General features: G+C 50.8%; 1 protein-coding gene across 1 annotated transcript in view; it reads left to right on the top strand.

Moving 5' to 3' along the window:
* The first annotated feature begins 302 nt into the window (after positions 1-302).
* The window catches only part of DMBT1 (deleted in malignant brain tumors 1), a 70,477-nt gene continuing 54,673 nt past the window's right edge, over positions 303-16,106 (top strand). Inside the window, 15 exon segments of the mRNA XM_053983983.1 lie at positions 303-327; positions 1,177-1,224; positions 1,451-1,762; positions 2,313-2,645; positions 3,603-3,914; positions 4,411-4,776; positions 5,754-6,068; positions 6,619-6,951; positions 7,909-8,233; positions 8,772-9,085; positions 10,061-10,372; positions 10,923-11,235; positions 12,204-12,547; positions 13,077-13,388; positions 14,366-14,680. Of these exon segments, the coding sequence (XP_053839958.1) occupies positions 303-327; positions 1,177-1,224; positions 1,451-1,762; positions 2,313-2,645; positions 3,603-3,914; positions 4,411-4,776; positions 5,754-6,068; positions 6,619-6,951; positions 7,909-8,233; positions 8,772-9,085; positions 10,061-10,372; positions 10,923-11,235; positions 12,204-12,547; positions 13,077-13,388; positions 14,366-14,680 (4,279 nt within the window).

Genomic DNA, 16,106 nt, shown 5'->3' with positions numbered 1-16,106 from the left:
TCTGACCTGGAAAGTTGCCAGTGAAGGGAAATCCACAACATCTCAGGGTGACCAAAAAAATTAGGACTCATTTTATAGGAAAAAAAGTGTTTTGAACATGTATCCAAAAATTCTTGGTTTCCTTACTCCTTCAACAAAAGATCAGCTTTGAGATTGACACATTGCTCTCCATCTCCAATTTGACAGGGTCAGACCAACATCCCCACCACTGGGAGAGACCTGATCATGATCCTTCACCCACCAGGGACTCACCTGCTTCTTTATCTTCCAACTCTATACATGCCACAACCGCTGATACACCCATGTTAATGCCTTCCATTCCTCCAGGTGAGTCTGAATCTCTCTGAAATTTCTGGCCAGTGCTTTTGAAGAACCAGTAATTCCTGCAGAGTTTAGGGTTCGGTTACCTCCATGGGACAGCAGATCCCAGGAAAAGTACAACATAACTGAAGCCAAGGGTGGCACTCCTGGTGGCCTCAAACTTGTAGGCCTATGCCAAGGTTCCAGCAAGGGAAGGTGCCTGCTTGTGGCCTCTGTTGGCTGGAACTCAGTGTGCATTGGCGATGAGTGCAAGGTTATGTTTCTGGTTGATCCCACCATGACAAACCACCCTGCTGACACCCCCAAGCTCTCCATCTCCCATGCGACAGGGTGGCAGCAACGTGCCAGCACTGGGAGAAACCTGGCCATCCTACTTCATCCAACAGGGCCCTACTTGCTTCTGTCCTTTCCTCCCCTGCAAATGCCACCAGTGCCACAACCAGCCTCCCTGTCTCTGCTCCTTCAGGCGAGTCTGAATTTCTCCTGGGTTTTCTGGCTGCTGCTATCTGCAGAAACATTTAGTGCCTCAGAGTTTAGGGTATAGTCTTCTACAAGGCAGAGCCTGGGAAAAGCACAACAGAATGCATCTGAGACTGGAAGACGTCATAGCTTGAAATTCCTAGAGCATTGCCAAGGCCCTGGCAAGAGAAAGCACCTGCCTGTGGCTTTTGTTGGCTGAAATTTGGTGTGTGTTGGGAGGGAGTGTGTGATTATGTTTTTGGTTAATCCCACATGAAAGAACACCATGCTGACACCCTCAAGTTCTCCATCTCCCATGTTACACGGCGGCGCCAATATCACCAGTCTTAGCAGTAACCTTGACATGCTCACTTGCTAATTCTATCTTTCCTACAGATGCCACAGCCAAAGATCCACCCAGGTTCAAGTTGGCTACTCCTTCAGGTGAGTCTGAACTGTCCATGTTTTTCTGGCAAAAAGTAAATGCGGAAGAGGCTTGTGTTTCATCTTCTCCCTCAGAGAGGAGAACGCTGGAAAAGCTTTTTAACATAGCCAGGACTGGCAATCATGGTAGCCTTAAATTCGTAGACAGATGCCAAGGCCCTGGCAAGAGAAGGTGCCTTTGTGCTAGAAGCATTTCTCAAGTTTTCCATACCTCCTTCTTTCCCAGATGCCACCATCAGCCTGGTGAATGGCACGAACCGCTGCGAGGGTCGTGTGGAGATTTCACACTCTGGGGGCCAGGGCACCGTCTGCGACGATGGCTGGGACCTGAAAGATGCCCAGGTGGTGTGCAGGCAGCTGGGATGTGGCACTGCTGTTTCTGCAACATCAGAGGCCTCCTTTGGACAAGGCAGTGGCAACATCTACCTGGACGACGTGAGCTGCACAGGGTCGGAATCGTCCCTCTTCCAGTGCAGCCACAATGGCTGGGGCGTCCACAACTGTCGCCACAGTGAAGATGCTGGTGTTGTGTGCTCAGGTACCACTGATTTGACTGCCTGCATTCTGGGACTGTTTCAGGAAGCCTTCCGTCTTGGATGGAATTTGGTGTGTCTTGGGGATGTGTGTGGGGATCTGTTTTTGCTTGGTCCCACCATGAGAGACCATTCTGCTGACACGCCCAGGCTCTCCATTGCCCATGTGCCCAGCTGGCAGCAACGTGCCCAGCACTGGGAGAAAGCCAGGCATCAACCTTCATCCCACAGGCCTCACCTGCCTCTTTCCTTTCCTCCCCTACAGCTGCCACAAGCACAACTACAGCCAGCTCCATCACCTCTGCTCCTCCAGGTGGGTCTCATTTTCTCCTCAGTTTTCTGGCCACTGCTTTTTGCAAAAACAATTAGTGCCTCAGTGTTTGGTGTCTGCTTTTCTCCATAGGAGAGGAGATGCCAGGAAATGCAGCTCAATACAGCTGAGACTGGCAATTGTGGTGGCCTGAAATTCATAGAGTGATTCCAAGGCCCTGGCAAGAGAAGGTGCCTTCATGCTAAAATCTCTTCTCAAGTTTTCCATACCTCCTTCTTTTCCAGATGTCACCATCAGCCTGGTGAATGGCACGAACCGCTGCGAGGGTCGTGTGGAGATTTCACACTCTGGGGGCCGGGGCACCGTCTGTGACGATGGCTGGGACCTGAAAGATGCCCAGGTGGTGTGCAGGCAGCTGGGATGTGGCACTGCTGTTTCTGCAACATCAGAGGCCTCCTTTGGACAAGGCAGTGGCAACATCTACCTGGACGACGTGAGCTGCACAGGGTCGGAATCGTCCCTCTTCCAGTGCAGCCACAATGGCTGGGGCGTCCACAACTGTCGCCACAGTGAAGATGCTGGTGTTGTGTGCTCAGGTACCACTGATTTGACTGCCTGCATTCTGGGACTCTTTCAGGAAGTGTTCCCTCTTGTCTGGAATTTGGTGTGTCTTGGGGATGTGTGTGGGGATCTGTTTTTGCTTGGTCCCACCATGAGAGACCATTCTGCTGACACGCCCAGGCTCTCCATTGCCCATGTGCCCAGCTGGCAGCAACGTGCCCAGCACTGGGAGAAAGCCAGGCATCAACCTTCATCCCACAGGCCTCACCTGCCTCTTTCCTTTCCTCCCCTACAGCTGCCATAAGCACAGGCACACCCACTCCCAGCACCACCTTCCCTGCTTATTCAAGTGGGTCTGAATTTCTCCTGGGTTTTCTGGCTGCTGCTTTTTGCAAAGCAATTAGTGCCTCAGAGTTTGGTCTTTGGTTTTCTCCCTGGGAGAGAAGAAGCCAGGAAAACCAGTTTAAGACAGCCAAGACTGGCAGTTGTGTTGGCCTGAAATTCATAGAGTGATTCCAGGGCTCTGATGCCATCTTGATTTTTCTCTTTTTTCCCTTATATATTCTCCATATCCTTTACACATATATTTGTAGCTTTGTAGCTTCTTATTGTAACTTAGCTACAGCATTTTTGTAGGCAGGAAGTCAGAACTCATTCCAGGATCCCTATGCCATCTTGGTTCTTCCTGGCTAAAAAGTTCCAAAAATGGCTCTTCAGACACATTCCACGAACAAAGCACAGTCCCAGATGAAGGCAGAGAGGACTTGGGAGGGTCTTGGATGAGAGGGAATTGCATCACCATTTGTGAATATTTTGTGGCCTTAGTGGATATTTTTCCATATCTTCCCTGGAGGCCTCCAATGAAGATCCGCTTTTATATTGCTTCCTGCACAAAAATGGTCCCGAAAGCTGTGATGTTTCATTTCGAGGTTGACAAAGGCATCACTCTGTCAAGAGATGGTGCCTTTGTGCTAGATGCCCTTCTCAATTTTCCATACCTCCTTCTTTCCCAGATGTCACCATCAGCCTGGTGAACGGCACGAACCGCTGCGAGGGTCGTGTGGAGATTTCATACTCTGGGGGCCAGGGCACCGTCTGCGACGATGGCTGGGACCTGAAAGATGCTCAGGTGGTGTGCAGGCAGCTGGGATGTGGCACTGCTGTTTCTGCAACATCAGAGGCCTCCTTTGGACAAGGCAGTGGCAACATCTACCTGGACGACGTGAGCTGCACAGGGTCGGAATCGTCCCTCTTCCAGTGCAGCCACAGTGGCTGGGGCGTCCACAACTGTCGCCACAGTGAAGATGCTGGTGTTGTGTGCTCAGGTACCACTGATTTGACTGCCTGCATTCTGGGACTCTTTCAGGAAGCGCTCCCTCTTGGCTGGAATTTGGTGTGTCTTGGGGATGTGTGTGGGGATCTGTTTTTGCTTGGTCCCACCATGAGAGACCATTCTGCTGACACGCCCAGGCTCTCCATTGCCCATGTGCCCAGCTGGCAGCAACGTGCCCAGCACTGGGAGAAAGCCAGGCATCAACCTTCATCCCACAGGCCTCACCTGCCTCTTTCCTTTCCTCCCCTACAGCTGCCACAAGCACAACTACAGCCAGCTCCATCACCTCTGCTCCTCCAGGTGGGTCTCATTTTCTCCTCAGTTTTCTGGCCACTGCTTTTTGCAAAAACAATTAGTGCCTCAGTGTTTGGTGTCTGGTTTTCTCCATAGGAGAGGAGAAGCCAGGAAATGCAGCTCAATACAGCTGAGACTGGCAATTGTGGTGGCCTGAAATTCATAGAGTGATTCCGAGGCCCTGGCAAGAGAAGGTGCCTTCATGCTAATATCTCTTCTCAAGTTTTCCGTACCTCCTTCTTTCCCAGGTGCCACCATCAGCCTGGTGAACGGCACGAACCGCTGCGAGGGTCGTGTGGAGATTTCACACTCTGGGGGCCGGGGCACCGTCTGCGACGATGGCTGGGACCTGAAAGATGCCCAGGTGGTGTGCAGGCAGCTGGGATGTGGCACTGCTGTTTCTGCAACACCAGAGGCCTCCTTTGGACAAGGCAGTGGCAACATCTACCTGGACGACGTGAGCTGCACAGGGTCGGAATCGTCCCTCTTCCAGTGCAGCCACAGTGGCTGGGGCGTCCACAACTGTCGCCACAGTGAAGATGCTGGTGTTGTGTGCTCAGGTACCACTGATTTGACTGCCTGCATTCTGGGACTCTTTCAGGAAGTGGTCTTAGGTAGAATTAGATGATTTGCTGGGGATGAGTGCAGGGTCATGTTTTTGCTTGGTCCCACCATGAGAGACCATTCTGCTGACACGCCCAGGCTCTCCATTGCCCATGTGCCCAGCTGGCAGCAACGTGCCCAGCACTGGGAGAAAGCCAGGCATCAACCTTCATCCCACAGGCCTCACCTGCCTCTTTCCTTTCCTCCCCTACAGCTGCCACAAGCACAGGCACAACCACTCCCAGCACCACCTTCCCTGCTTATTCAAGTGGGTCTGAATTTCTCCTGGGTTTTCTGGCTGCTGCTTTTTGCAAAGCAATTAGTGCCTCAGAGTTTGGTCTTTGGTTTTCTCCCTGGGAGAGAAGAAGCCAGGAAAACCAGTTTAAGACAGCCAAGACTGGCAGTTGTGGTGGCCTGAAATTCATAGAGTGATTCCAGGGCTCTGATGCCATCTTGATTTTTCTCTTTTTTCCTTTATATATTCTCCATATCCTTTACACATATATTTGTAGCTTTGTAGCTTCTTATTGTAACTTAGCTACAGCATTTTTGTAGGCAGGAAGTCAGAACTCATTCCAGGATCCCTATGCCATCTTGGTTCTTCCTGGCTAAAAAGTTCCAAAAATGGCTCTTCAGACACATTCCACGAACACAGCACAGTCCCAGATGAAGGCAGAGAGGACTTGGGAGGGTCTTGGATGAGAGGGAAATACATCACCATTTGTGGATATTTTGTGGCTTTAGTGGATATTTTTCCATATCTTCCCTGGAGGCCTCCAATGAAGATCTGCTTTTATATTGCTTCCTGCACAAAAATGGTCCCGAAAGCTGTGATGTTTCATTTCGAGGTTGACAAAGGCATCACTCTGTCAAGAGATGGTGCCTTTGTGCTAGAAGCCCTTCTCAAGTTTTCTATACCACCTTTCTTTCCAAGATGCCTCCACCATCAGCCTGGTGAATGGTAGGAACCGCTGCGAGGGTCGTGTGGAGATTTCACACTCTGGGGGCCGGGGCACCGTCTGCGACGATGGCTGGGACCTGAAAGATGCCCAGGTGGTGTGCAGGCAGCTGGGATGTGGCACTGCTGTTTCTGCAACATCAGAGGCCTCCTTTGGACAAGGCAGTGGCAACATCTACCTGGACGACGTGAGCTGCACAGGGTCGGAATCGTCCCTCTTCCAGTGCAGCCACAGTGGCTGGGGCGTCCACAACTGTCGCCACAGTGAAGATGCTGGTGTTGTGTGCTCAGGTACCACTGATTTGACTGCCTGCATTCTGGGACTCTTTCAGGAAGCCTTCCGTCTTGGATGGAATTTGGTGTGTCTTGGGGATGTGTGTGGGGATCTGTTTTTGCTTGGTCCCACCATGAGAGACCATTCTGCTGACACGCCCAGGCTCTCCATTGCCCATGTGCCCAGCTGGCAGCAACGTGCCCAGCACTGGGAGAAAGCCAGGCATCAACCTTCATCCCACAGGCCTCACCTGCCTCTTTCCTTTCCTCCCCTACAGCTGCCACAAGCACAACTACAGCCAGCTCCATCACCTCTGCTCCTTCAGGTGGGTCTCATTTTCTCCTCAGTTTTCTGGCCACTGCTTTTTGCAAAAACAATTAGTGCCTCAGTGTTTGGTGTCTGGTTTTCTCCATAGGAGAGGAGAAGCCAGGAAATGCAGCTCAATACAGCTGAGACTGGCAATTGTGGTGGCCTGAAATTCATAGAGTGATTCCGAGGCCCTGGCAAGAGAAGGTGCCTTCATGCTAATATCTCTTCTCAAGTTTTCCATACCTCCTTCTTTCCCAGGTGCCACCATCAGCCTGGTGAACGGCACGAACCGCTGCGAGGGTCGTGTGGAGATTTCACACTCTGGGGGCCGGGGCACCGTCTGCGACGATGGCTGGGACCTGAAAGATGCTCAGGTGGTGTGCAGGCAGCTGGGATGTGGCACTGCTGTTTCTGCACCATCAGAGGCCTCCTTTGGACAAGGCAGTGGCAACATCTACCTGGACGACGTGAGCTGCACAGGGTCGGAATCGTCCCTCTTCCAGTGCAGCCACAATGGCTGGGGCGTCCACAACTGTCGCCACAGTGAAGATGCTGGTGTTGTGTGCTCAGGTACCACTGATTTGACTGCCTGCATTCTGGGACTCTTTCAGGAAGTGGTCTTAGGTAGAATTAGATGATTTGCTGGGGATGAGTGCAGGGTCATGTTTTTGCTTGGTCCCACCATGAGAGACCATTCTGCTGACACGCCCAGGCTCTCCATTGCCCATGTGCCCAGCTGGCAGCAACGTGCCCAGCACTGGGAGAAAGCCAGGCATCAACCTTCATCCCACAGGCCTCACCTGCCTCTTTCCTTTCCTCCCCTACAGCTGCCACAAGCACAGGCACAACCACTCCCAGCACCACCTTCCCTGCTTATTCAAGTGGGTCTGAATTTCTCCTGGGTTTTCTGGCTGCTGCTTTTTGCAAAGCAATTAGTGCCTCAGAGTTTGGTCTTTGGTTTTCTCCCTGGGAGAGAAGAAGCCAGGAAAACCAGTTTAAGACAGCCAAGACTGGCAGTTGTGGTGGCCTGAAATTCATAGAGTGATTCCAGGGCTCTGATGCCATCTTGGTTTTTCTCTTTTTTTCCTTTATATATTCTCCATATCCTTTACACATATATTTGTAGCTTTGTAGCTTCTTATTGTAACTTAGCTACAGCATTTTTGTAGGCAGGAAGTCAGAACTCATTCCAGGATCCCTATGCCATCTTGGTTCTTCCTGGCTAAAAAGTTCCAAAACTGGCTCTTCAGACACATTCCACGAACAAAGCACAGTCCCAGATGAAGGCAGAGAGGACTTGGGAGGGTCTTGGATGAGAGGGAAATACATCACCATTTGTGGATATTTTGTGGCTTTAGTGGATATTTTTCCATATCTTCCCTGGAGGCCTCCAATGAAGATCTGCTTTTATATTGCTTCCTGCACAAAAATGGTCCCGAAAGCTGTGATGTTTCATTTCGAGGTTGACAAAGGCATCACTCTGTCAAGAGATGGTGCCTTTGTGCTAGAAGCCCTTCTCAAGTTTTCTATACCACCTTTCTTTCCAAGATGCCTCCACCATCAGCCTGGTGAATGGTAGGAACCGCTGCGAGGGTCGTGTGGAGATTTCACACTCTCGGGGCCAGGGCACCGTCTGCGACGATGGCTGGGACCTGAAAGATGCCCAGGTGGTGTGCAGGCAGCTGGGATGTGGCACTGCTATTTCTGCAACATCAGAGGCCTCCTTTGGACAAGGCAGTGGCAACATCTACCTGGACGACGTGAGCTGCACAGGGTCGGAATCGTCCCTCTTCCAGTGCAGCCACAATGGCTGGGGCGTCCACAACTGTCGCCACAGTGAAGATGCTGGTGTTGTGTGCTCAGGTACCACTGATTTGACTGCCTGCATTCTGGGACTCTTTCAGGAAGCGCTCCCTCTTGGCTGGAATTTGGTGTGTCTTGGGGATGTGTGTGGGGATTTGTTTTTGCTTGGTCCCACCATGAGAGACCATTCTGCTGACACGCCCAGGCTCTCCATTGCCCATGTGCCCAGCTGGCAGCAACGTGCCCAGCACTGGGAGAAAGCCAGGCATCAACCTTCATCCCACAGGCCTCACCTGCCTCTTTCCTTTCCTCCCCTACAGCTGCTACAAGCACAACTACAGCCAGCTCCATCACCTCTGCTCCTTCAGGTGGGTCTCATTTTCTCCTCAGTTTTCTGGCCACTGCTTTTTGCAAAAACAATTAGTGCCTCAGTGTTTGGTGTCTGCTTTTCTCCATAGGAGAGGAGATGCCAGGAAATGCAGCTCAATACAGCTGAGACTGGAAATTGTGGCGGCCTGAAATTCATAGAGTGATTCCAAGGCCCTGGCAAGAGAAGGTGCCTTCATGCTAAAATCTCTTCTCAAGTTTTCCATACCTCCTTCTTTTCCAGATGTCACCATCAGCCTGGTGAATGGCACGAACCGCTGCGAGGGTCGTGTGGAGATTTCACACTCTGGGGGCCGGGGCACCGTCTGTGACGATGGCTGGGACCTGAAAGATGCCCAGGTGGTGTGCAGGCAGCTGGGATGTGGCACTGCTGTTTCTGCAACATCAGAGGCCTCCTTTGGACAAGGCAGTGGCAACATCTACCTGGACGACGTGAGCTGCACAGGGTCGGAATCGTCCCTCTTCCAGTGCAGCCACAATGGCTGGGGCGTCCACAACTGTCGCCACAGTGAAGATGCTGGTGTTGTGTGCTCAGGTACCACTGATTTGACTGCCTGCATTCTGGGACTCTTTCAGGAAGTGGTCTTAGGTAGAATTAGATGATTTGCTGGGGATGAGTGCAGGGTCATGTTTTTGCTTGGTCCCACCATGAGAGACCATTCTGCTGACACGCCCAGGCTCTCCATTGCCCATGTGCCCAGCTGGCAGCAACGTGCCCAGCACTGGGGGAAAGCCAGGCATCAACCTTCATCCCACAGGCCTCACCTGCCTCTTTCCTTTCCTCCCCTACAGCTGCCACAAGCACAGGCACAACCACTCCCAGCACCACCTTCCCTGCTTATTCAAGTGGGTCTGAATTTCTCCTGGGTTTTCTGGCTGCTGCTTTTTGCAAAGCAATTAGTGCCTCAGAGTTTGGTCTTTGGTTTTCTCCCTGGGAGAGAAGAAGCCAGGAAAACCAGTTTAAGACAGCCAAGACTGGCAGGTGTGGTGGCCTGAAATTCATAGAGTGATTCCAGGGCTCTGATGCCATCTTGGTTTTCCTCTTTTTTCCCTTATATATTCTCCATATCCTTTACACATATATTTGTAGCTTTGTAGCTTCTTATTGTAACTTAGCTACAGCATTTTTGTAGGCAGGAAGTCAGAACTCATTCCAGGATCCCTATGCCATCTTGGTTCTTCCTGGCTAAAAAGTTCCAAAAATGGCTCTTCAGACACATTCCACGAACAAAGCACAGTCCCAGATGAAGGCAGAGAGGACTTGGGAGGGTCTTGGATGAGAGGGAATTGCATCACCATTTGTGAATATTTTGTGGCCTTAGTGGATATTTTTCCATATCTTCCCTGGAGGCCTCCAATGAAGATCCGCTTTTATATTGCTTCCTGCACAAAAATGGTCCCGAAAGCTGTGATGTTTCATTTCGAGGTTGACAAAGGCATCACTCTGTCAAGAGATGGTGCCTTTGTGCTAGATGCCTTTCTCAATTTTCCATACCTCCTTCTTTCCCAGATGTCACCATCAGCCTGGTGAACGGCACGAACCGCTGCGAGGGTCGTGTGGAGATTTCATACTCTGGGGGCCAGGGCACCGTCTGCGACGATGGCTGGGACCTGAAAGATGCCCAGGTGGTGTGCAGGCAGCTGGGATGTGGCACTGCTGTTTCTGCAACATCAGAGGCCTCCTTTGGACAAGGCAGTGGCAACATCTACCTGGACGACGTGAGCTGCACAGGGTCGGAATCGTCCCTCTTCCAGTGCAGCCACAGTGGCTGGGGCGTCCACAACTGTCGCCACAGTGAAGATGCTGGTGTTGTGTGCTCAGGTACCACTGATTTGACTGCCTGCATTCTGGGACTGTTTCAGGAAGCCTTCCGTCTTGGATGGAATTTGGTGTGTCTTGGGGATGTGTGTGGGGATCTGTTTTTGCTTGGTCCCACCATGAGAGACCATTCTGCTGACACGCCCAGGCTCTCCATTGCCCATGTGCCCAGCTGGCAGCAACGTGCCCAGCACTGGGAGAAAGCCAGGCATCAACCTTCATCCCACAGGCCTCACCTGCCTCTTTCCTTTCCTCCCCTACAGCTGCCACAAGCACAACTACAGCCAGCTCCATCACCTCTGCTCCTTCAGGTGGGTCTCATTTTCTCCTCAGTTTTCTGGCCACTGCTTTTTGCAAAAACAATTAGTGCCTCAGTGTTTGGTGTCTGGTTTTCTCCATAGGAGAGGAGAAGCCAGGAAATGCAGCTCAATACAGCTGAGACTGGCAATTGTGGTGGCCTGAAATTCATAGAGTGATTCCGAGGCCCTGGCAAGAGAAGGTGCCTTCATGCTAATATCTCTTCTCAAGTTTTCCATACCTCCTTCTTTCCCAGGTGCCACCATCAGCCTGGTGAACGGCACGAACCGCTGCGAGGGTCGTGTGGAGATTTCACACTCTGGGGGCCGGGGCACCGTCTGCGACGATGGCTGGGACCTGAAAGATGCCCAGGTGGTGTGCAGGCAGCTGGGATGTGGCACTGCTGTTTCTGCACCATCAGAGGCCTCCTTTGGACAAGGCAGTGGCAACATCTACCTGGACGACGTGAGCTGCACAGGGTCGGAATCGTCCCTCTTCCAGTGCAGCCACAATGGCTGGGGCGTCCACAACTGTCGCCACAGTGAAGATGCTGGTGTTGTGTGCTCAGGTACCACTGATTTGACTGCCTGCATTCTGGGACTCTTTCAGGAAGTGGTCTTAGGTAGAATTAGATGATTTGCTGGGGATGAGTGCAGGGTCATGTTTTTGCTTGGTCCCACCATGAGAGACCATTCTGCTGACACGCCCAGGCTCTCCATTGCCCATGTGCCCAGCTGGCAGCAACGTGCCCAGCACTGGGGGAAAGCCAGGCATCAACCTTCATCCCACAGGCCTCACCTGCCTCTTTCCTTTCCTCCCCTACAGCTGCCACAAGCACAGGCACAACCACTCCCAGCACCACCTTCCCTGCTTATTCAAGTGGGTCTGAATTTCTCCTGGGTTTTCTGGCTGCTGCTTTTTGCAAAGCAATTAGTGCCTCAGAATTTGGTCTTTGGTTTTCTCCCTGGGAGAGAAGAAGCCAGGAAAACCAGTTTAAGACAGCCAAGACTGGCAGGTGTGGTGGCCTGAAATTCATAGAGTGATTCCAGGGCTCTGATGCCATCTTGGTTTTTCTCTTTTTTCCCTTATATATTCTCCATATCCTTTACACATATATTTGTCGCTTTGTAGCTTCTTATTGTAACTTAGCTACAGCATTTTTGTAGGCAGGAAGTCAGAACTCATTCCAGGATCCCTATGCCATCTTGGTTCTTCCTGGCTAAAAAGGTCCAAAAATGGCTCTTCAGACACATTCCATGAACAAAGCAGAGTCCCAGATGAAGGCAGTGAGGACTTGGATGGGACTTGGATGAGAGGGAATTGCATCACCATTTGTGGATATTTTGTAGCCTTAGTGAATATTTTTCCATATCTTCCCTGGAGGCTTCCAATAAAGATCCGCTTTTATATTGCTTCCTGCACAAAAATGGTCCCGAAAGCTGTGATGTTTCATTTCGAGTTTGACAAAGGCATCACTCTGTCAAGAGATGGTGCCTTTGTGCTAGAAGCCCTTCTCAAGTTTTCTATACCACCTTTCTTTCCAAGATGCCTCCACCATCAGCCTGGTGAACGGCACGAACCGCTGCGAGGGTCGTGTGGAGATTTCACACTCTCGGGGCCAGGGCACCGTCTGTGACGATGGCTGGGACCTGAAAGATGCCCAGGTGGTGTGCAGGCAGCTGGGATGTGGCACTGCTATTTCTGCAACATCAGAGGCCTCCTTTGGACAAGGCAGTGGCAACATCTACCTGGACGACGTGAGCTGCACAGGGTCGGAATCGTCCCTCTTCCAGTGCAGCCACAGTGGCTGGGGCGTCCACAACTGTCGCCACAGTGAAGATGCTGGTGTTGTGTGCTCAGGTACCACTGATTTGACTGCCTGCATTCTGGGACTCTTTCAGGAAGCGCTCCCTCTTGGCTGGAATTTGGTGTGTCTTGGGGATGTGTGTGGGGATCTGTTTTTGCTTGGTCCCACCATGAGAGACCATTCTGCTGACACGCCCAGGCTCTCCATTGCCCATGTGCCCAGCTGGCAGCAACGTGCCCAGCACTGGGAGAAAGCCAGGCATCAACCTTCATCCCACAGGCCTCACCTGCCTCTTTCCTTTCCTCCCCTACAGCTGCCACAAGCACAACTACAGCCAGCTCCATCACCTCTGCTCCTTCAGGTGGGTCTCATTTTCTCCTCAGTTTTCTGGCCACTGCTTTTTGCAAAAACAATTAGTGCCTCAGTGTTTGGTGTCTGCTTTTCTCCATAGGAGAGGAGATGCCAGGAAATGCAGCTCAATACAGCTGAGACTGGCAATTGTGGTGGCCTGAAATTCATAGAGTGATTCCAAGGCCCTGGCAAGAGAACGTGCCTTCATGCTAAAATCTCTTCTCAAGTTTTCCATATCTCCTTCTTTCCCAGGTGCCACCATCAGCCTGGTGAACGGCACGAACCGCTGCGAGGGTCGTGTGGAGATTTCACACTCTGGGGGCCGGGGCACCGTCTGCGACGATGGCTGGGACCTGAAAGATGCCCAGGTGGTGTGCAGGCAGCTGGGATGTGGCACTGCTGTTTCTGCACCATCAGAGGCCTCCTTTGGACAAGGCAGTGGCAACATCTACCTGGACGACGTGAGCTGCACAGGGTCGGAATCGTCCCTCTTCCAGTGCAGCCACAATGGCTGGGGCGTCCACAACTGTCGCCACAGTGAAGATGCTGGTGTTGTGTGCTCAGGTACCACTGATTTGACTGCCTGCATTCTGGGACTCTTTCAGGAAGTGGTCTTAGGTAGAATTAGATGATTTGCTGGGGATGAGTGCAGGGTCATGTTTTTGCTTGGTCCCACCATGAGAGACCATTCTGCTGACACGCCCAGGCTCTCCATTGCCCATGTGCCCAGCTGGCAGCAACGTGCCCAGCACTGGGAGAAAGCCAGGCATCAACCTTCATCCCACAGGCCTCACCTGCCTCTTTCCTTTCCTCCCCTACAGCTGCCACAAGCACAGGCACAACCACTCCCAGCACCACCTTCCCTGCTTATTCAAGTGGGTCTGAATTTCTCCTGGGTTTTCTGGCTGCTGCTTTTTGCAAAGCAATTAGTGCCTCAGAGTTTGGTCTTTGGTTTTCTCCCTGGGAGAGAAGAAGCCAGGAAAACCAGTTTAAGACAGCCAAGACTGGCAGTTGTGGTGGCCTGAAATTCATAGAGTGATTCCAGGGCTCTGATGCCATCTTGGTTTTTCTCTTTTTTTCCTTTATATATTCTCCATATCCTTTACACATATATTTGTCGCTTTGTAGCTTCTTATTGTAACTTAGCTACAGCATTTTTGTAGGCAGGAAGTCAGAACTCATTCCAGGATCCCTATGCCATCTTGGTTCTTCCTGGCTAAAAAGTTCCAAAAATGGCTCTTCAGACACATTCCACGAACAAAGCACAGTCCCAGATGAAGGCAGAGAGGACTTGGGAGGGTCTTGGATGAGAGGGAAATACATCACCATTTGTGGATATTTTGTGGCTTTAGTGGATATTTTTCCATATCTTCCCTGGAGGCCTCCAATGAAGATCCGCTTTTATATTGCTTCCTGCAAGAAAAGGTCCCGAAAGCTGTGATGTTTCATTTCGAGGTTGACAAAGGCATCACTCTGTCAAGAGATGGTGCCTTTGTGCTAGAAGCCCTTCTCAAGTTTTCTATACCACCTTTCTTTCCAAGATGCCTCCACCATCAGCCTGGTGAATGGTAGGAACCGCTGCGAGGGTCGTGTGGAGATTTCACACTCTCGGGGCCAGGGCACCGTCTGCGACGATGGCTGGGACCTGAAAGATGCCCAGGTGGTGTGCAGGCAGCTGGGATGTGGCACTGCTATTTCTGCAACATCAGAGGCCTCCTTTGGACAAGGCAGTGGCAACATCTACCTGGACGACGTGAGCTGCACAGGGTCGGAATCGTCCCTCTTCCAGTGCAGCCACAATGGCTGGGGCGTCCACAACTGTCGCCACAGTGAAGATGCTGGTGTTGTGTGCTCAGGTACCACTGATTTGACTGCCTGCATTCTGCGACTCTTTCAGGAAGTGTTCCCTCTTGTCTGGAATTTGGTGTGTCTTGGGGATGTGTGTGGGGATCTGTTTTTGCTTGGTCCCACCATGAGAGACCATTCTGCTGACACGCCCAGGCTCTCCATTGCCCATGTGCCCAGCTGGCAGCAACGTGCCCAGCACTGGGAGAAAGCCAGGCATCAACCTTCATCCCACAGGCCTCACCTGCCTCTTTCCTTTCCTCCTCTACAGGTGCCTCAAGCACAACTACAGCCAGCTCCATCACCTCTGCTCCTTCAGGTGGGTCTGAATTTCTCCTGGGTTTTCTGGCTGCTGCTTTTTGCAAAATCAATTTGTGCCTCAGAAGCTTGGGGTTTAGGTTTCTCTAAGGGAGAGCAGAGCCTGAAAAAAGCACAGCAGAATGCAGAAACTAAGTGTTGTGATGGCCTGAATTTCACAGGGCCTTGTCAAGGCCCTCTCAAGGGAAGATTCCTCCTTTTGGTCTTTTTTGACTGGACTTTAAATGTACATTTGGGATGAGTGCCAGATTATGTTTTTTGGTTGATCCCACCATGTGAGAGCATTCTGCTGAGACCCCCAGGCTCTCCACTGCCCAGTGTCAGGGTGGTACCTCCATCCCCAGGGGTGGTAAAAAACCTTGCCATACTCCTTCATCCTCCAGCACCTCAGCTGGTTCCTTTTCTTTGTCTCATACAGCTGCCAAAAGCACAGCCCCAGTTACAAATACTCCTGGTTTGTATTTTTATATGCTTTTTCAAATTTCTCTGATCCATTACTCTTGAAGTGTCATAATTACTGTTTTGCAGGTGAGAGCTCTTTCATTTGTATTGTTCAGTACGTTGGGAAAAATCCTTTCTGGTTTTAATTCTTTATATGCTATGCACTAGTCTTTTGTGTTTGAGTGATTCTATGGCTGGTGGTGGATTTCAGAATATGCTGATTACATGGGAGATTTTCTTTTGTTAATTCTCTGATTTTATGGTATTTAAGCCACCACCTTTTACTTTATTTCATACCTATGTGCCTGAAGCCCACAGAGTTAATAATTGCAAGCACAGGTCATAATTCTCTGAAGAGTTCATCACTCTTCTAGCCTAACTGAGAGGAGCACAATCATTATGTTTCTTTTGAGATTTAAACTTGTGTTGCCATGGTTTCTGTACATAGAACATATTTTTATTTGGTCTGAAGAAAATCTAAATTAATCACTTCTATCCCTTATTTTCTTTTTTTTTTTTTTTCCTTTCCTTTTTCAGGACAAAAAATTATTTGTGGTGATATACTTTTTAAGTCCTCCGGAACATTTCAGAGTCCTTCTTTGAATCCTCCAGAAAAAGCAGATTGTTTGTGGCAAATACATGTAACAAACAATTTCCTCATTGCGCTCACATTTGATA

The sequence above is a fragment of the Vidua macroura genome, chromosome 8, assembly GCF_024509145.1.
Source record: "Vidua macroura isolate BioBank_ID:100142 chromosome 8, ASM2450914v1, whole genome shotgun sequence".
NCBI lineage: Eukaryota > Metazoa > Chordata > Aves > Passeriformes > Viduidae > Vidua > Vidua macroura.
The sequence above is the reverse complement of the archived record's forward strand: the minus strand, read 5'-3'. Positions and strand labels throughout refer to the sequence as shown.